General features: G+C 35.5%; 1 protein-coding gene across 1 annotated transcript; it reads left to right on the top strand.

Annotated features, from left to right (window-relative positions):
- The first annotated feature begins 586 nt into the window (after positions 1-586).
- Positions 587-19,802, top strand: LOC131624708 (uncharacterized). Its single transcript, XM_058895631.1, has 24 exons — positions 587-995; positions 2,720-2,829; positions 3,468-3,633; positions 3,735-3,835; positions 3,989-4,061; positions 4,169-4,304; positions 4,467-4,627; positions 4,884-5,008; positions 5,094-5,193; positions 7,595-7,691; positions 8,338-8,389; positions 9,256-9,357; positions 9,445-9,591; positions 9,735-9,897; positions 9,985-10,215; positions 10,371-10,531; positions 12,687-12,815; positions 12,920-13,037; positions 13,115-13,310; positions 15,085-15,196; positions 15,275-15,429; positions 16,419-17,835; positions 18,257-18,451; positions 18,998-19,802. The coding sequence occupies exons 1-24, from the start codon at positions 863-865 to the stop codon at positions 19,466-19,468; spliced, it is 4,851 nt and encodes a 1,616-aa protein (XP_058751614.1). The 5' UTR covers positions 587-862; the 3' UTR covers positions 19,469-19,802.
- The last annotated feature ends 1,924 nt before the right edge of the window (positions 19,803-21,726 follow it).

The raw sequence follows: 21,726 nt of genomic DNA, 5'->3' as shown, positions 1-21,726 counted from the left end.
CAGTAGCATAATAGTGTATCATGACATTTATATCAGTAAATGTGCAGAAAATTATCCGTAAATAGGTTGTACTTTTGTCCACAAAGATGGACGTGCCGATCAAAACTAAGAAGTATGATCTCAATGCACACACTCCGTGGTATGAAATTTGTGTATCATCACCATCAACATCCATATTAGTAGTTAGGTGGTGCTCATACAAATTCACCGAGAATGAAAACTTAACATGACATCCTTTGATGTCATTAAACTCCTGTTGAATTTTTTTCAGGCCAATTCCCAAATAAGTCACCATCATGTATAGTGTCTCAGGTCCGTTGGTCTTAGAGTAATTTAATAATTTTCTCTGGATGAGAAGATGAAGAATATACGAGACATCGTCAAATTTTGATTCCAATATAAATGTGACCTATTAAACATGTTCGGATTTTAATTTCCATAATATTTTTAATATTTAGCTTTGAGAGTTATTTTCAACCTCCAACGAAAATTTGTGTTTTAAGTGCATGAGAAATTAAAATATAAAATTATGATGATTTTTGGAATTTCATGGAATGGTAACTAATGAGATTTACTTGAAATTCACTTGACAGAAAAAAAGAAAAAAACTTCCGGTCTTCATTTCTTCTTTTCAACTCAAAAGAAAATCAAAAAAGCACTGCCCTTTCCTCTCGGTGTTACTGTCCTAGCAGTGCATCGGAGTTCATCGCGATCTCACAATCCTCTTCTCCTCCAATTCCATTACAGAATTCGTCGTTGTTCGTAGCGTCCAAGCTTCCTTCAAGATCTGAATTCTGCTTCATCTATTTCTGATTTCGGCGATGCACTGAAGTTGTAGGTTGAGTTTGATTAACGCGATTCAATGGAGTGGAGTACGTTGCAGCATCTAGATCTACGCCATATAGGGCGTGGCGTTAGGCCTTTGCAGCCTCACGCTGCTTCCTTCCATCCTCATCAAGCTCTTGTTGCTGTCGCCATTGGAACCTACATCGTCGGTGAGCGAACAACTTCACTCTCTTTATCTCCCTATTGTTTTTCGGATTTGGCTAGTTATTAAGTTCACCGTGGTTACTGCGTTATTCTATTTATGCAAATTTGAAGTTCGTTTCTGATTATTGACACGAAAAATCAAATGAAAGAATTGATCCTTCCTTGCAGAAGCCGGAAGGATCATTCTTCTTATTGATTTGATCTGTAACATCTGAGCCACTGACACATACACACAAACATTAATCATCTAGTTATGAACTTTGAAGCAGACCCTGGCATTGAGATGCGCCAGTTTTTGTGTGTAAAGCTTCAAATTGTATAGCATCTCAGTTATTGTATATGCCAATACTCAGTTATTGTATATGCCAATACTTACAATTTTGTGTGCGCCCTGTACAAAGAGAGACATCATGATTCCTATCAGCCTTTTCCCATTTTTATAACAAACTTGTCCTAGTTGTAAAATTAACTATGTAGAAGTACATGTATAACAACAACAACAACCAAGTCTTATTCCACTAAGTGGAGTCGGCTACATGGATCAACTTCCGCCATAATGTTCTATCCAGAACCATACTTTTATCCAAATCATTGATTTTGAGATCTTTCTTAATAACTTCTCTGTACAGCAAAAAAAAGTTAACTGTAGTATAAAAAGGATCCTGCCTTATTGTTTTATTTTTAAAATTTTAGTTGGCTCATCCCTACTTATTTTTTTCAATTTTAAATGTCTTTGTCTGTGCTGCACTCAACGGTGTTAGACCATATACGTAACTTAAAGTTAGACATGTATTTACTTGGATATGTTTTGTTAGTGATTCATTCAAGAGGAGTGTCGAATATGGGTTTGAGATATAGACTTGGCACCAAAGTAGTGTACTTTGTAGAATATGAGTATCTTTGGTATTTGATCCTTCAAAATAATGGAGATCAGCAATAAGATCCAAGCAAGATGGTTGGAATGGAGGAATGTTTGTGGTGTAATATGTGAAAAGTGTGATATAAGAATACTGCTCAAGCCTAAAGGATTATTTTACTGCACACTTTTATGGGACTTTATGCTAAGCTGTGGAAAGCTACCAAGAAAGTAAGTTTAGTATTATAGAAATGGGAATATAATGATAGATGAGTAGTCAGACAAGACAAGATCCGATCAAAAATAAACATCAAAGAGAAAAGTTGGGTGCATACTCATTGTAGAAAATATGGTAAGGTCTCGTGTTAGGTGATTTGGGCATGTGTTGAGGAGACCCGTAAAAGCACTGGCCAGGTTAGATTAAATGAAGGATAATCCAATAGTTAGAGTTGGAGAAAGACCAAGGAAAGTTGTAGTAAGCCAGACCATTAAGAGAGTATTGGATAAAAATAGGCCACTCAATGGGAATGATCACACGATTCATGATATGGCATGATGGTGTTGTTAATTCATGTAACCAACATCATCTATTGAGAAAAAGCTTTTGTTGTTGTTGTAACAATAGTGAGTTTGTCAACTACCGAAAGCATATATTGGTTTAGTTATCTATTTATTCTTTTTTTGTATGAATTTGGTAAGGACTCTTATATGGAACTATAACAGTATTTTATAAATAAAATAGTTTCACACATTTTAAAATCTTGTGAGTTTCTCTGTTAAGTGGACTTATCACTGTTGCATGATGCACTTCCTTGTCTGTTGACATAGTTTGGGCACAATTATTTTACTTGTTGGTTGTTTCCATGAATACAGAATTTGATGCATTAACTGGAAGCAAGATCTCCGCTCTTGACATTGGTGCGCCTGCTGTTCGAATGTCTTACAGTCCAACAAGTGGACACACTGTAATTGCAATCCTCCAGGTTTGGCCTGCCTGAACTTTTCATCATAGTATCATACAATCTTTTTTTACTGTATATTAAATCCTAAACGGAAAAGTAATAACTATAGAAGGACTTGGTGTTGCAAAAGATTGTGATTTAATCAGAAATATTATGAAGTGTTTGTAGTTTAGTTGTTCTCTTGATGCCCGCAAATTATGTCCCGGAAAGTTATCTGTACTTTAGCTAGAGTCGATAATATGCAAATAAAATCCTGGTGGATGTATCCTGCGAGATGGTGGAACAACATTGTAGTTTGCTGAAGTGTTTTTTTATTAAGAACAGAAAAAGAAACCATATTACATAAGAAAGTTATGTTAAAAATAACGCATATAACTTTTATTTTGTTCTGAGATGCATTGGGACTGATCTTGTTGTTCAGTTGAACCTTTGTGTCACTTTAGCATATTTATTTATTTTTATTTAATTTGGTTACCCGTTTATTTTACTTTGTGAATTTCATTGGTTAATATTTATTCATTCTGGTACTTGGGGAATAAAACTATTCAGGTTTTGTTTTTTGAATTAATGCCCCTTAATATGTCGTATTAGTTTGTAACTTGTATATTTTGATTGGAGTTCTTTTAAGCTAACTGCACATGTTGCTTTTACACTTGTAGGATTGTACAATAAGATCTTGTGATTTTGACTTGGAGCAAACTTGTGTACTGCATTCACCTGAGAAAAAGACCGAGCAAATTTCTTCTGATGCAGAAGTTCACATGGCTTTAACCCCACTCCAACCTGTTGTGTTTTTTGGGTTCCCTAAGAGAATGAGTGTGACAGGTTGGTTCTGGTTTATCATGTTTTTGGATTAATGCAGTTGTTGTGGTTTGAATACTGATGGTGATGATTTTTGTTCAATATCTGTTTTTCTGTAAATGAAGTTGTTGGCACTGTTGAAGGCGGTCGGACACCTACCAAAATCAAGCCAGACTTGAAGAAAGCTATCGTAAATCTTGCTTGTCATCCTCGCCTCCCTGTACTGGTAATGTGTGCAGTCTACTTCTTATCATGATTTCTCTTTGCAGGAAATTCATGGGATGCGTATTTCTGCAGTAATACATGTCTAATGTCGAGTCTCTTATGATAATGATATATTAATACTTCAACCCTTGACTTGATTGTTTTCCCATCACAGTATGTTGCTTATGCAGAAGGTTTGATTCGGGCATATAACATTCATACCTATGCTGTTCATTACACACTTCAACGTAAGATGTTTCCCACACATTCTTTTCTTGTTGTTCATATGGTTTATATTTCTAATTTTATTGTCAATCCTTTTTTCAGTATTATTTATATTTTGTTTTCTATTTAGTTGACAATACAATTAAGCTTATTGGGGCTGGTGCATTTGCATTTCATCCAACTCTGGAGTGGATTTTTGTTGGGGATCGGAAAGGTACACTTCTGGCATGGGATGTATCAACAGAGAGACCAAGTATGATTGGAATGTGAGTGTAGTTACTTGTGATCTAGTTTTCCTTATTCCATAACCAAGACTTGGTAGTTTTTTTAATTATTTATCGTGCAGACATCTTTACAAATTTGGGGTTCAGATTGTTAATTTACTTTTAGTTAAGATTAGATCTGACATTTTCTTATTAAAATTTCAGAAAACAAGTTGGCTCACAACCAATTAAATCAGTTGCCTTTCTCCCCATGTTGCGTTTACTTGTGACTTTATCAAAGGATGGAAATCTACACGTTTGGGAAACACGCGTTACAGTTAATCCTAATAGACCTGCTACGCAGGCGAACTTTTTCGAGCCTGCAGGTTAGATATCTTGACCCCTCTTTTTTGCTTTACGTTGGATACCTGTTTACTACCAGTTGGTATTTTTAGCTTAGTCATGTTAAGTAATAAGTATACTGTAGATGATTACTGCTGCTACATTTTCCCCAGCCCTACACTTCTAGAATCTTTTTGTATATACATATGACACACACACCCCGACAGCGGGCTTACTTCCTTCTTTTAGTATTATTTTCTATTAAAAGTATATGGCTAATATGTATACATTCTGATGCAGCAATTGAATCAATTGATATCCCTCGCATCCTTTCTCAACAGGGTGGAGAAGCAGTTTATCCATTGCCACGGATTAAAGCTTTAGAATTTCATCCAAAATTGAATTTAGCTGCACTAGTGTTTGCAGTTACGTGCTACCTTACATTATTTATGTCTTACCTTTTAGTGGATAATATGAAAATATAAATAAATTTGATCTTTATTTTGACAGAATGTGACAAGTGCAGACACTTCAAAAAATAAGGCCTCATACAGTAAAGAAGGGAGAAAGCAACTTTTTACAGTTTTACAAAGTGCACGGGGATCTTCAGGTGACTGTTTTCAATTTACTTAGGAACAAAGTTACTAGAGTCTTTATAGCATAGCATGCATGCTAACAATTTATATTGCAGAAAGAATCACTCTTAAAATTTGCTCTGGTATCTGCCAAAACACTTCTTAGGGTTCTAAAATAAGATAATCCAAACATGCACTAAGTATTTCATGATATTTTCTACCTGAATAAGGCGCCTTTGGTTTGAGAAAATATTTTCTCTTTTAATTTTTAATCACTTTTAATTGTAACAATGCCACTTGTTTTAGTTTGTTTCTTTTTATATTGGAAATAGTGAATACAACTTTTTTGTAATTTAAAGTGAAGTAAAAATCATGTTGTAAAGTAAAAATAAGATGACATATTTTGTAATTTAAAGTAAAAACAAAACTAAAATAGGAACATTTTCTCAAACTAAACAACCTCTAAAAATTACTATTGATTGTGTCTGTTTTACTTTTGCTGCTATACCCATCCATCAACACTGAAAATTGTGTTGTATGATAATTCTTCTGAACTTCAATGTTTGTTTTCATGGGGTAGCTGATTTACCTCTTTGCTCACCGAAAAATGTGAAAGATAATAGATTTACATTTTTTTTCTATATTTTTTGAGCTATTTTTCATTATGTTTCATCTATGAAGCATTATGAGATGTGTATTGTGTACCATTAGTTTATTATCTGGCCAGCTCAACGCAAATTAACTCCGTGTTAGTTATGGTGGCTGTTCCCTTAGGAAGCTTCTATTATGTTCAGGATTAATGAATTTGGCTTGCAACATGACATCAAAGGTTATGTTAGTTTTATCATAAATTCATAATAAGATAATTCAACTTCCCACCTAGTCTTCAATATGTACTAGGGTTTGTAAAGGCTCCCCTTATCTGACATAAAGGAAACCTGGATGCTTAGGTCTATCTATGAGCTTCCACTCTAACATCCCAATCTCCTCCAAAATGTCAAGTACGTACCTTTTTTGAGAGATAACAACACCTAACTTGTCTTTGACTGAGCTACATTTCAAGAAAATACTACAGTAGGCGTAGGTCTAAGTTTTGATCTGAAAGCACAAAAACAGATGCCGATTAAGATCCTGAATGCCACACTTATCATCCCCGGTAATAGTAACGTCATCCACATAAATAACATGATAAATTCCTTGGTTAGTAGAGGAAAATCTATAAAACTACGAGTAGTCAACTTAACTATATACAAACCATGCTTGTTACTAAAGAATTGTATTGAACATCCCGAAGCATACTCTAGGACTTTGCTTGAGGTCTTATATGGCTTTACATAGATTACAAACAAAACCACTTGACTCCCCCAAACCACGAACCTGAGCTGCTGTTCCATATATTCTTCTTTAACTAAATCATTACGTGAAAAGTCATTTTTGATATCTTACTGATAGAAACCAATGTGCATAGCTGCCATTGATATGATAAGACAAACATATGCCATCTTGAAATTGGCGAGAAGGATAATCAAACAATAAATTTGATTATAGCCTTTGTATACAAGACGGGCTTTTAGGCATTCAGTCCTACCATCACCATGTGGCCAACCTTGTTTTTAAACATCCATTAATGAACTTTGAGGAGAGGTTCAACAAAGCATGAGGTATTTGTTGTCTAAAAAAAGCAACAATATTCTATTATGGTTCTTAAATTACACGGGGTTACTCCCAACATAGTATATTTGTACTAATAAATTATTACAACAGAGTCCGTTGATTAAGGGGATCAAATCAGTCCGATAGTTTATCCTAGCATTTACAACAAAAATGTAATAAAGGAAATAGGAATATATATCCAGTAGTATCTCAGTGGAATATTTCAAATATCTCCAAAATTTCAAAACAGTGTTAGAAAAATAGAGGGAGTGAAAGGAAGTGCCAAATTCTCAACATCGACATCCTAGAATTCATCCATTAACATCCGTTTGTTATATTTGAGGTATTCACTTTTTCTAGCTTGGAGATATGTGTATAAGTTCCAGCATTTTGGTGGCTGAAGTATGTCACTAGCAGCGGCTAGGCAAAATACTATTGCTGAAAATTGAGGTAGGTAGAAAGAGTATATCAAACAAAAGAGTTCCATATATTGGAATTTGGCCTTGGAATAGGGATGGCATAAGTCTCGGAGAATAAAAACATGAAACAGTTTCAAGAACAACAATATAGAGATAAATATGGTTATATGGATTATGTTCATAATTTATCATTACATTCATTTCTTTTTTGCATCTTTTGGTGCACATTTGTTGTAGTTGTTGCTGAACATTGTCTCTTCCACTCAATTCTGTCAACTAGTGTCTTGCAAATCATATTTGTATACATTTCTCCTGTTTCACCATCTCTATAATTATACATGCTGATGGTAGGGGTTCTATGCAGCATCTGTTATAAAGGAAAAACTTTCAGCCTTGGGAGCATCTGGGGTGTTAGCAGAACATCAGCTTCAAGCTCAACTACAAGAGCATCATCTGAAAGGGTGAGTTCTAATTTGCATTCTGCAGTTAGATAGAGGAATGGATATCAGTTACTTTATTTTTTGGCGTTTGCATCCAACAAATTAATTATATAATGTTGTTTATACTCTAAATCCCATGCTTTTCCTGTTGAGTTTTTGGTCTTGATTCTGGAGGACAGCCTATTATCTGAAATTGAACACGATACCTGTATCTGTACATGGGGTTTATTTACAAAATGATATTGTGAAAGTGCCAAATTAATTATATAATGCTCTTTAGACTCTAAATCCCCTGCTAGTCTTGTTCTGAGTTTTTAGTCTTGATTGTGCAACACATCTTATTATCTGAGTTTGAACGTCATACCTATATCTGAATGAGAGTATTATTTGTAATACAATATTGTTAAAAGTCTCTGGTGCAGCATCTAATCCTGGGTACAAGGATCATTAATAACATGGTGTTGGGGTGCTTGGTTCCCAAGGGGTCTGCATATTATTTTGACGGAGCTTCTTTAAGTCACTAGTTTGAGATGAGAAACATAACAGATTCCTCTGTAACTTGTGCTTGATTACTTTCTCCCTTAGTTTACTGTTTTCAGCACATATGGTTTGTGTCATAAAGTGATCCACGTTTTTTAAGTGCTGACATCTGCACTCTATCTTGCAGCCAGAGTCATCTTACAGTATCAGACATTGCAAGGAAGGCATTTCTTTACAGTGTACGTCTCTTTCTTGTTATTGTATAGGAGTTTATTGTCACAAGAAAATCATAATTTGCTAGTGTTAACCTGAGTGGCAGATAAAAGAAGCAAAGGAACTCAAATCTCCTTACTGCATTTCATTTAATTTCCTAAAAAAGCTTTTGGAAGGTTTCTAGGTGTGCCCTTGAGCTAGTTTAGCATTCTAGACTGCGTTTCCTTATGATTTTTCTCTGACTAGAGAAAGGAATTTTGTGACGGAAGAACCGAAGAAGAAAAACCTAGAGAGTTCATTTGTAACAAAAGGGCCAATTTACTTTGAGAAAATATTTTCTTTTTCAATATCTGTTTTACTTTTAGCCACAAAATTGTCACTTTGTTACCCTTAAAATTTTGTACATTTTTTGTTGTTTTCACTGTTTCTCATTGAAACTTTGAAAATGTAATTTTTTTAACAGTAAAAGCGAATACAAAAAACAGTTTCTCTAATTAAATAGCTTCTGAGAGATTGAGTGTCTCCGCATCTCTGACAGAAATTCCTCCAAATAGTGAGCAATTCACAGCAGACAATCTAAGAAAATGACTGTCCCAAATGTAGTATAGAGATGGCAAAGTATCCTAGAAAATTCAAGTATTCCAGAAACAGATACCAGAGAACAACATAACTGAGCAGCGCATACAATTTTAGCTTCTTTACAAGTGCCAAAACCTTTTTTTTAGGAGAAACTGATTCAAAGAGATGTTGCAGTAGAGCAATGCGGAAAAGATGATTTCCATATACTATTAACAATACATTACACATACACATGTTAGGAGACAAAGCAGTGAAGTGAGAAGTCTTTGTTTTTCAATTCTTTCTGAAAGTTACTTTTGCATGGATTTTGTAGCATTTCATGGAGGGCCATATGAGAATCTCTCCAATATCACGCTTGCCCCTCATTACTGTTTTAGATACCAAGCATCATCTGAAGGACTTTCCAGTTTGTGAGGTATGATCGTGGTGACTATTTGATTCAAGACATTTGCTTAGATTTTTTTTTTCTCTCATTCACCTGACACTTCATACCTCCTGCCAGCCATTTCATTTGGAGCTAAATTTTTTTAATAAAGCAAACCGAGTTCTTCATTATCCATCCAGGGCGTTTTATATTGACGGACTGAACCTTATGGCACATAACCTTTCGTCTGGGTCTGACACTATCTACAGGAAGCTCTATAATTCGGTAATGTAGAGATTTATATTTTTGACAAGTATCTTGCATTTGGATTTCCGTCAAACTTTCATTTTACACAACATTGATATGTTGTAAATATGTTTATCAGAGGCTAATTCAACAGTGTAATATTGTTCATTACTTATCTATAGATTCCTGGAAATGTGGAGTACCGAGCAAAATACTTGATTCACAGTAAAAAACAGCGCTTATTTCTCGTAGTTTACGAATTTAGTGGTGCGACAAATGAAGTTGTGCTTTACTGGGAAAATAGTGATGCACAGACAGGAAACAGTAAAAGCAGCACAGTAAAAGGTATTTCTTCCCATGAAATATAATATCTCTTTCTGCTAGAGTTAGTTCTTACATAATGCTTAACTAATTCAAGTAACTATCTTGTAGGTCGAGACGCAGCATTTATTGGCTCCAATGAAAATCAGTTTGCTATACTTGATGAGGACAGGACAGGGTTGGCTTTATATTCTCTGCCAGGAGGTGCCTCTCAAGAAGCTAAGGACAATGATAAAGTTCTTGAAGAAAATCAACCTACAGAGACTAATGTTGGTTCAATTCGTGGCCCAACACCATTTATGTTTGAAACTGAAGTTGATCGTATCTTTTCTACACCATTAGGTGCTTAAATATGTATACACATAATTTAGATTTATCTAACCTACCTATCTTATCTGTCTATCTATTTTCACCGATAAAATTTTGTTCTTTTTTTTCTACAAGCTTAGCATTAGTTTATCAACAATAAGTATTGAAAATGCTTTCTCTGATTTTAGATTCAACTTTGCTGTTTGCTTCTCATGGGAACCAAATTGGATTAGTAAAGCTCATTCAAGGGTACACCTTATCAACTTCAACTACCAATGGCCATTATATATCCACCAAAAGTGATGGAACAAAGTCAATTAAGTTGAAAAGAAACGAAATTGTACTTCAGGTATGACTGTTGAAGTTAGGGTCTTCAGACCATTGAATATGATAATGCTGTAATATTACTGGTAATTTTTTTCTTTCTTTATTTATTTATTTATTTATTTTTTTTACTAGCTTGATATAAAAGACTAAACACTAATTATTAATTAATGGGATATATTACTCCTAATCCTAAATAAAAAGGGAAATCAGAAAATAAATCAGGGTAAGTAATATGGAAACTGATCTTAGGAGATAATTTAAGATACTCTAACATTGGAAACTGGTCCTACCAGATTAATTAAGATACTCTAATATACTATCAAAGATATTATAAGATATTTCCTTATATTCTAACAATAACTTGGGGCTTTTGATTATGATTACAAGTAGCACACACTTCTCTGAAGTTTAGTGAAATAATTGAAAGTTAAGAGTAAAATTATTGGAAATTGGAGAAAATGGAGGAGTGGGTAATGTATTTCAAAAACATTGAATTTTTAAAAATATTCAAATTGTGATATTTCTGCCATTGTCTGCGAATAAAAGAAGAAAAAAAACAGAGGACAGTGAATTATTAAAATTTAAAGAGCAGAAAAACACTATGAGGACAGTGAGAAAAAAACAGAGGACATCAGTGAGTTATTAAATTTAATAAAAGAAGAAGAATTTAAAAAAGAAAAGAAGAAGAAAAGAATAACAGGGGATGGTGAGAAAAGAAGAAGAACAGAGGAATAAGAAGAAAAATAGAGGAAAACCAACCTGAACGGAGGTCTCTTTGCAGGCCGCAACGCTAGGAGGGGAGGAATCAGCCCACACAAGAAGAGGATGGGGTGGAAGCGATGAAAATTGAGAATAATGAGCAAGTGAGAAGACGAAGAGTAACTTTCTGAAGTTAGGACAAAGCTATGCGAAAAGACAGAAAAAGTCCTCCAAGTTTTTTGTAAGGGTAAATGTGATATTTCTGTTCCAAAACAGATAACGGGTTATAACCTGCTCCGGACCGGGAACAAAGCCAATCACGGTCACCATCTCAAACTGAGACACAATATGCTGTAGCATAGCGGTCGGCCTCTGCTCCGTGCCACTCTCCCTTGATAGCACCGCTGTTCCCTGCATGTGATAACTCTTGAATCAACTAATGTGATAAGACTGTCTTGAATTTGATTTCCGACAACTATTTGGTTGTACTTGTTTTTTATTGTAAATAAACATACCATGAACTCAATCTCAAGTCATTCAGAACCAAAGTCTGACCTTTCTCTCGAAATTCAAGTGATGTTGACCAAACTAAATGGTTTTTCTCTATGAGCTTTCTGAGGTGATAGTTGGGGGTTTCTGCAAATAAAGGTAGAAGGGTCATCACTTTCACTACTTGATATGTTTTTCGGGTGCAAATAAAAAGGGTGAAAAAGAGGAAATCTTACCAAACAACCGTTAGCCAACAATCTAACTGACGAGAGACCCGTATCCCCAGTTTAGGTGGTCGGTGTGGAGTTCCTGTGACAAGCGGTGCGTGAATTACGCGTGCCAAGAAGGCATCTGCAAGTGGTGGCTTCTAGAGTGTTTTCCAGGGACAGTGCTTGGTGTGCTGGCAGGTCAGCAGTTTCTAAAATGATTTCCAAATATAGGGAAAATGGGTTGGTTACTGGTGGCGACCTTTTAAAAATAAATTAAGTAGCGCAACTGAGGGTTTAAACAATTTTGCTGGACCAAATAGCAGAAACCTTCAGGAACAGAGCAGAAGCAGGGCTGAACCTGCTCTGCTATCAAGTTGAGATGCCAAGAATTTAGCCAACTAGATTTTCAATTTTTTTTGCTGTGATTAGCACTCAGACAGGTTCAATAGTGATATGTCCCGAGTAGTGGTTATAAGTGGGAGACAACCTTCACCCCATGAGCTAGATTTTGGGGTTAGTCAGGCACAAACTATTCCAAGAGTCTACAAGAAAGTTCTCTAAGGAGCAGCTTCTTGAGGACATGATTGCTATAGTTATTGTACATGAACCTAAGACTTTATATACATTTGTTTCCAATAAGAACAACAAAGATCAAATATGTTAAGATCATGTTTCCTTCATCCTTTATTTCCTTGAGCATAAGACATTGATTATAGGATTCCTTGTTTGTTGAAGTATAATAAATAACTTCATTCATCAACATTTCTTCAAATTTGACAGGTGCACTGGCAAGAGACCCTACGGGGATATGTTGCTGGAATTTTAACAACACACAGAGTCCTTATTGTTTCGGCGGCACTTGATTTGCTTGCCGGAACTTCTACAAATTTTGACAAGGGACTTCCTTTAATATCCTTTGAATTGTTCCCTTTTTGAAACCAAGTCACCATTTATTCACATCAAATTCTTGCATCACATATATTATCTTTTTTGAAACCTTAACTTCAACTCACTTTCGATCTCTCTTGTGGGTTGGGCCTGCCCTTCTTTTCTCTACTTCTACCGGCGTTAGTATACTTGGTTGGGATGGAAAAGTGAGGCCTCTTTTATCAATCAGTATGCCATATGCAGGTAAAGTATAGTGGGATGTAACTATATCTTATCCATCCATTACCCTACTGATCTATTTATATGAATTTATTTTGCAGTCTTGGTTGGGGCTTTGAATGACAGATTGTTGCTCGCTAGCCCTACAGAGATAAATCCCAGACAGAAGAAGGGGGTAGAGATCAAAAGTTGCCTCGTTGGTCTTCTTGAACCAATTCTTATTGGATTTGCCACAATGCAGCGAAGTTTTGAGCAGAAGCTTGATCTGTCCGAAATATTATATCAAATAACATCGAGGTTTCCTTCTTTTTTACCTTTGAAATTTAACCTCTTTTCTGAATTATACAACTTTATTTCTGTATAGCTGAAGTTTTTGTACCCATTTTATCCGACAGATGCAATTTGATGAGAATATTACTAGTTTGCTGAAAGTTAAAAATTTGTCAATATGGTGTAAATGAACAGTGGTCAGTGCAAGTCTCATGACTGTATGACAGAACTTATGTTAGTATTTTTACAAAAATATTTTATTGAATGGCTAAAGGCTATGGCTTAAGTTTGAATACCATTTTTTCGTTCACATTATTTATTACTAAAGTTGTGGCTCTAAGCCATGATTTAAGGTAAGTCTTAAGAGTCCCATATCTCACAATATATGGCATGAACAAATGTTTTTATATGTAGGGGAAATCCTCACCTTACAAGTTGGTTTTATAAGGTTGAGTTAGGTCTAACCACAATTCTAAGATGGTATCAGAGTCTGGTTCAAATCCATTGGGCTACCTTCAATCATTAGAAATAGTTGAGGTGTTATATCTTATGCCGTAAATGAGTAGAGTCAACTCCAGGATCCTAACTTTTTTCAGATTGAAAGTGAAATGGTGCACATGCCGCTCACATTGGAGGTTTTACCCAAGGATAAACCATGTTTTGCTCTTGTGAGACAGCTCATTTTAATAAAAAAGATCACATGATATATTGTTGTGGGCTTGTGGCCATAAGGCATACTTTTGGTTTGGGTTTTTTGTTTTTGCTATGTTGTTTTATAGTTGTGTCCTATGGTCACAAGTCTTTTTTCCCTAATATTATGATAATCTTTTCTATCTAATCATGTGCTGAGTTTTAAATTGGAAATATATGTTCCTCATAAATCACAAGATATACTCTCCCGTACCCCTCCATGTAACCCAATGCCATCGACAAGCCAATCCACAAATGTTCATTGCCAAAGATATCGAGCTTTCTACGTTCGTGTTAATTTTGTGAAGGTTGTTGATTTAAGCGGGTCTCCTAGACTGCATTGTCGGTATCTATCAAGTGGTTGACCATTATTCTTTTATGTTTCACTTCAAACTTATGTCATATTGTTATTAAATTCTTGCATATTTTACTTAGAAATTATTTCATATTGTTTTTATTTGGTTGCTCTAAATTATAAATATACTAATTTGATTTATTGGAACCGATAGCCTTGGTGACCTCTATAGCATTGACGCTAGGTAAAGATGTGTTTTGACCCAATGAACTTCCTTAGTATTTTCCGTTTAGTTCCTGCTTCATCCATATGGCACTTGCATCACACTGAACAATATATATCTAGTGAGTAGCATAGTTGGTGGTGCTTTAAGAACACTACTCCATTTACTTAAATATCTATACTCCCTCCGTCCTACAATGAGTGACCCAGCCCACCATTTCACATAGATTAAGAAAAGTAGTTAAAAGTAAGAGAGATAATAATATTTTTACTATAATACCCTTATTATGTATTGGGAATGATGAAATTTTTATTAATTAGAGGGTAAAATTGGAAAAAGTGTATTGGAAATTGAAATGAGTCATTCATTTTAGGACATCATTTTATTCCAAATGGGTCACTCATTGTGGGACGGAGGGAGTACTATTTTTTAAAATTGTATGCAACTTGAACCAAACTGGTAACATACATATCTGGTTGCATCTTTTGGGAAAAATGCCAGTTTTAGGCTTTAAGAGCACTTATAATTATATTTCAGTTAAATGTATATTAAAGATGATAAAATTGACACATTAAATTCATTTCTGGTTGAAGGTTCGACAGCTTGCGCATAACACCTAGGTCTCTAGATATCCTTGCAAGAGGATCTACGGTCTGTGGAAATTTAGCTGTCTCGTTATCACAATCTGGTCCACAGTTCACCCAGGTTAGCATTTGGATTCTGTCTTATCAATTTAGCATTGGTTTCTCTGGACTACTGAACATGTTGAAAATATGATCATAGGTGATGCGAGGTGTCTATGCTGTTAATGCTCTTCGTTTTTCCACTGCTTTATCTGTTTTGAAAGATGAATTTCTGCGCTCCAGAGATTATCCAAGATGTCCTCCCACATCTCATTTGTTTCACCAGTTCAGGCAGTTGGCTTATGCATGTATCAGGTAGGCAGATTGGGAATTGTCACTATGCATATGATGCTGCCATTGTACTTATGGGATATTTTGTTCCTTTTACTATAGATTTGCTTAAATTATTTCTTGTTCTAAAGCATTTTAATGTCTATATTAATTTGTTTAGGTTTTATTTTCTAAGACCAACCATTAGCTAATCTATTAATGGATACATATTTTTCTAAACAAGTAAATAGTAGTTTTTATTTATTAGTTTTTTAATGGCAGTTGCATCTCACAAGATTCTTAACTAAAATTCAATGATTGTGACCTATTCTCAAATAAGTGTGCGGCCATATAATGGTTTTAGCTTAGCTGATTCCGTTCCACTCTTGTTGTGCTTACCTATACTGCAACCTTGGCCTCAATGGTTTCCAAAATTATAGGTAAGCGCTCCAAGAACTCTGAACCTTGGGATCCATTTCCTAATAATACCTGTGAAAGGGAAATGCGTAGCAAGCACTCAATCAGATCCTCTGCCATAGGACGATGTAGTAAGGTTTCAGAGAAATCTAAGAGAGTAGAAAATGGTTATTTGATTCTATTATTATGAATCTCAATCTGTTACAATAAAGTGAAAACCAGTTTTTTATAGCTGATTCCTACACTATCTATGGACAACTGTCGCTAACTAATTCTCTTTTATACAACTTAACTCATACAACAAGCAGTGCAAATGGTAGAAACATCTTTATTTCCAATGGGAATATTACAATGGTCTAAAAATGGTTTTATGAAAGACCATCAGGATGGCCTCTGCGTTAATGCCAAATATATTGTGAACTAGAAGAGAATGAAAAATGTACGTTATATACAAAGTTAGCATTGTAAACAGAAGAACATGAAGCAGATAGAGGAGATGACGACTTAGCTGCATTAAGACAATTGATGATTTGTTGTGCGGTTTGTAGTGGTACTGAAGTTATTAGCATGATATACAAGTTTTTATATTTATTTTTATAATGTAATGTCACTTGCAGGTTTGGTCAATTTGATAGTGCAAAAGAAACATTTGAAGTTATAGCGGATTATGAAGGCATGCTTGATCTATTTATATGCCACCTTAATCCCAGCGCTATGCGGCGTATTGCTCAGAAATTGGAAGACGAAGGCCTTGACTCCGAATTGAGGCGATATTGTGAAAGAATATTACGAGTTCGATCTTCTGGATGGACACAAGGTATATTTGCCAACTTTGCTGCTGAGAGTATGGTTCCCAAAGGACCTGAATGGGGTGGTGGAAACTGGGAAATTAAAACCCCAACCACTGTGAAGGACATACCTCAATGGGAGCTTGCTGCAGAAGTGACACCATACATGAAGACTGATGATGGAACAATTCCATCCATTATAGTTGATCATATTGGTGTGTATTTAGGCTCAATTAAAGGAAGGGGTAATATTGTTGAAGTGAGGGAAGGTAGTTTGGTTAAGGCCTTCATGCCAGCAGGTAATGATAATAAAGTAAATGGTCTTGAAGCATCTTCAGTCAAGTCCATATCTAATCTACCGAATGTGGTTGGTGATCCCAACGGTGATTCATTGATGGGTCTGGGAAGCCTTAACAAACAACTTGTCAGTTCATCTGCGGATGAGCAGGCTAAAGCCGAAGAAGAATTTAAGAAATCTATGTACGGAGCTGCTGATGATGGTAGCAGTAGTGATGAAGAAGGAGTGTCCAAAATTAAAAGAATACACATTAAAATACATGACAAGCCAATTTCCTCTTCTACTGTGGATGTGAATAAGATTAAAGAAGCCACTAGACAGTTTAAACTTGGTGAAGGGTTACCTCCACCAATGAGGACCAGGACAAACAGCGGAAGCCAGGATCTTGGCCAGATCTTGTCCATGCCACCATCAACTACAGGAGTAGCTTCTGCTACTGTTTCAGCTCCTGTTGACCTTTTCGGTACAGAAGCCTCAACTCAACCAGAATTAATTTCACAGCCCACTACTGGGCTTGCAGGTGGGGGAGTTACAACAGGACCTATTCCTGAGGATTTCTTTCAGAATACAATTTCTTCTGTTCACGTTGCTGCATCACTGCCTCCTGCTGGAACTTTTCTCTCAAAATTTACTCCAGGGGTTCAAACAAGCAATGCAACTCCAAATCAAGGTGCTGCCGAGGCTGCTTCTAGTTTTCAAGGTGGTGTTTCTGCTCAAGCCATCCGACAACCTGTTGTTCCAATTGATTCCATAGGACTTCCTGATGGTGGTGTCCCACCCCAATCCATGCCTCAGGCTGTAGTCACGCCCCAATCTCAGCTGCAGCCTACTCAGCCTCAAATTTCTAGCCAGCCTCTTGACCTTAGTGTACTTGGAGTACCAAATTCTGCTGATTCAGGGAAGCTTCCACAAACTGGTTCTGCACCAGTTTCCGTGCATCCTGGACAGGTATAATACATACATGCATAAGAATTACATAAAAGTCAAATGGTGTACACAATACTATTTCTTAGTTTGAGGTTCTATGGTTCTCAAAAACAGTTTTGTGCATTATTTTGTATTTTGAAGAGTACGAGGAAGAATGCAGGATTTCAATGTTATGTATTGAATTGGTATCTACAAGAGAAAATTCTTTTCCGGTTTTTCCTATCATGATTCCATGGTGTTCCTATCGTGATTCCTGTTTTTCCTGTTCTACAAGAGAAAAGAAATTACGGAGTTTTCTGAGAAAAATGTTTTGATTTAGCTATATATTGCACGAATGAGTAATCTATGATAGGGTTTTTTCTATGGTAATGATATGGTTACTGAATCTGAGTAGCATGTATTGTTTCTTCAGTCTCTAATCTAATGGGTTTTCTAATAACAGGTTCCCCGTGGGGCTCCTGCTGCTGTATGTTTCAAGACTGGACTTGCCCACTTGGAACTAAACCATCTTTCAGATGCGTTGTCTTGCTTTGATGAATCTTTTCTTGCATTGGCCAAGGAACAATCTCGTGGAAGTGATATTAAAGCTCAAGCAACAATTTGTGCTCAATACAAAATAGCAGTCACTCTTCTTCGGGTACTAATACAATGCTGCAATTTTAAAGAACACAAATAGAATTGAAATCTTGCCAATAATAAAAATAAATAATACATGAGCTGTTGTTTCTCTAGGCCATAAGCCTGTAGTATCAGAGAAACTGTTATAAGATGTCCTCAGTGCCGTCAACCTTTGTTGCATGTTGTAGTAAGGGGTGTTGTCGACTCACTCTCAAAATAGCCAGAACAACTCCAAAACATTTTTAGTTCATCTGAATATACATGAAGAGAATACATAATTTTCCCCTTATTAATATGGGAGACCCAGCCTCTTAATTTTCTTTAGTTTATTTCATTTGACAACTTATCATCTGTGAAGACTGGACTCTAGTTTTGCTCTAAGCTTCACGATAGAAAAAAAGTCATTATCCACACTATAGATTGAGCTGAAACTATTTGTTTATGCATGGCATATCAATCAGTCAGACGTGGACAATTTCTCTGTTAGACCTGAACCTCGATAATTATTTTCCCTTATGAGTTTTGTAGTATATTGGATGATTGGAGATCTTTTATATTACTGCAGGAAATCGGACGTCTACAAAGAGTCCATGGCCCAAGTGTAATCAGTGCAAAAGATGAGATGGCAAGACTTTCACGTCATCTCGGGTCATTGCCTCTTCTTGCTAAACACAGAATAAATTGCATTCGAACTGCCATCAAAAGGAATATGGAGGTCCAAAACTATGCATATTCAAAGCAAATGCTAGAACTATTACTGTCTAAAGCACCTTCAAACAAGCAGGAAGAATTTAGGAGTCTAGTTGACCTGTGTGTTCAGAGGGGCTTGACTAATAAGTCCATTGATCCTTTAGAAGATCCCTCACATTTCTGTGCTGCCACTTTAAGCAGGCTGTCTACCATTGGATATGACGTGTGTGATCTCTGTGGGGCCAAATTTTCGGCCGTGAATGCACCTGGATGCATCGTGTGTGGAATGGGAAGCATCAAAAGGTCTGATGCTATTGCAGGACCAGTTTCTTCACCATTTGGCTGAGTCTCCAAGATATTTTTAACAAAACTTGCTGTAACTTGTTACCCCCTAATGAAGTTGTTGTAAAGAACTACATTCTAGAGAAATATACAAGGGATTGGGAATATAATTCTTGAACCAAAATCTGGAGATTATAGGGTTTCTCTGTTGTGCACTCTGCGTGTGAGATTGTGATGTTTCCTCGGCTTTTTTCCTTCTCTCCCTATGATAAATTCCGTGATTACATGTTTTCTTCTGATTTTGTAATTATGTTGTACATCTGCATAGATGGAAGTACATTGTTAGAGAGCAAGCTTGTATATTTGTAAGGGTATATTTGAAAGATTTGTTGTGTTCATGCATGTCTAAAATGGAGTATCTTTTGGGGTTAAGATCTCTCTATTTTATTGTCTCTATATTTTCTCGATTACTATAATTTTGTATAAAAAGCACGCGTATTTAAGACATGTGACATATAATTATTATTTATTTGACTTTATACACATAAAACTATAATCAATTTTTTTTAGGAAATGGAGAGGATCATTACTCTACTGCATCAAATTCTTATCTGTTTTTTCAGTTTGAATATACTATATGTTTGAGAGAGATATTTTCCTTTTTTTTAGTTAGTTGTAAAAAAATTATTTTAATAGAACATTAAAAAAAAGTTTAAAATGATTTTTTTATAGTTAATTGAATTTGAATTATTTAAAATAAGTGGTCAAGTTTACTAATCATTTAAATGATCTCAAAATTGTGGTCCAGTGCAGTTCAATTTACCAATATGGGTCAATTTACCATATTTTTGCTCCTTTATTCCAACAAGTTAAGAATATAATCGAGTTTTGGAGGCATGCATTGCATTAATGGGTACTAAATGGGAATATGCCCATTCGTTTAGACCCGTCCTACAAGTTCGAGAAAAAAACGGGGCAGTAATGTTGAGGGCATAGGTCTAAAATCTTGATCCGTCTTACAAAAAATGAGGGCAGAGTAGGCATTGCATTTTTAAAGCTTAAAAATTGCAAAAAATTTATGTGAATTTCTGTGACAACAAAAGCCCACCAAAACGGAACAAAATGGGACTAACATATCAAGGGGTGCAGACAAAATAGGTATGTCTGACGGGGCGAGCCCGTTTTGCTCGCCTAAGGACAATTCCATATTCTGATCAACAAACAATTTCTACCATTTTTCTCTTGAAGGTTTTTTTGGATTGTATCTTCGATGGTGGGAACCTTCCTATGATAGATGCCTTAAAATGACTACCTCCAAATATGGAGGCTTTGAAGGGTTGAGTCCCTTTTCTATTGTCCTCCTATTCCTTATTCTCCCCCATCTCTCTCTTTCTCTCTCTCTCTCTCTCTCTCTCTCTCTCTCACACACACACACACACACCTTATGCCTATAACTACTTCAACTTTTTTTTGGGTGGTGTATCACCCAGACGGAGAGAATGCTTTGTGCAAAAGGATTCACTGAATCATACGACTTTTTGTTGAGAATCCATGTGCCTCTCATTATCCTCCTGTCTGGTGTCTTCCTTAGTGTTTCTACCAAATCTTATCTTCTTGATTAAATATTCTACAGCGTCCTTCAAATGGATGCTCTCATCGATTTCAAGCCCATGCCATTTGTGAAATCGGTAGTACTTCTTCAAACATCAGAGGGAAATGAGGATGAGTTGTGATTAAATTTTTTCCGCAACTTAAAAAAATAGTTTTATGGTTGGTTTTTAGAAGATGTCAAGAGATTAAGATATGCATATGAAAATAAAAATATATAAGAGATCAGAGAAAAACACAACAAGTTTTATCGTAGTTGGGCCAAAAATCATAAGGCCTACTACGTCTAGTGCCTAAGGAGTAACCCTTGATATTTCCATTATCACATAGTTTTTACAATAGGATCAACTCACAACCTTCTTACATCAAGCTTTTATCTCAAGTATAGATTACAACCTTTATATCAAAATAATAGAGTCAAGATAATTCTACTTAAGCTTTTGCTTCCTCAACGCTAAAAATAATTTTTAAGTGAATATGAATTTTGTTTATTTGTTGTAGTTGTTGTTGAGATTTAATGTTTAAAGATTCTATGAATTTTGTTGTTGTTGTTGTTGTTGTTGTTATTTTGTTGTTGAGATTTAATGTTTAAATATTCTATTGATTTTGTTTATTTGTTGTTGTTGTTATTGAGGTTTAATATTTAAGAATTTCATGGTTTTTTGTTGTTGTTGTTGTTGTTATTGTTGAGATTTAATGTTTAAGGATTCTATT

This window comes from Vicia villosa, unplaced genomic scaffold, assembly GCF_029867415.1.
Source record: "Vicia villosa cultivar HV-30 ecotype Madison, WI unplaced genomic scaffold, Vvil1.0 ctg.000148F_1_1, whole genome shotgun sequence".
NCBI lineage: Eukaryota > Viridiplantae > Streptophyta > Magnoliopsida > Fabales > Fabaceae > Vicia > Vicia villosa.
This window is presented reverse-complemented; position numbering and strand designations above follow the sequence as displayed.

Coding starts and splice junctions, on each gene's coding strand:
- LOC131624708 (XM_058895631.1), top strand. CDS start 863: ATGGAGTGGAGTACGTTGCAGCATCTAGATCTACGCCATATAGGGCGT. Junction 996..2,719: donor CATTGGAACCTACATCGTCG/GTGAGCGAACAA, acceptor CCATGAATACAG/AATTTGATGCATTAACTGGA. Junction 9,358..9,444: donor AGGACTTTCCAGTTTGTGAG/GTATGATCGTGG, acceptor ACCTCCTGCCAG/CCATTTCATTTGGAGCTAAA.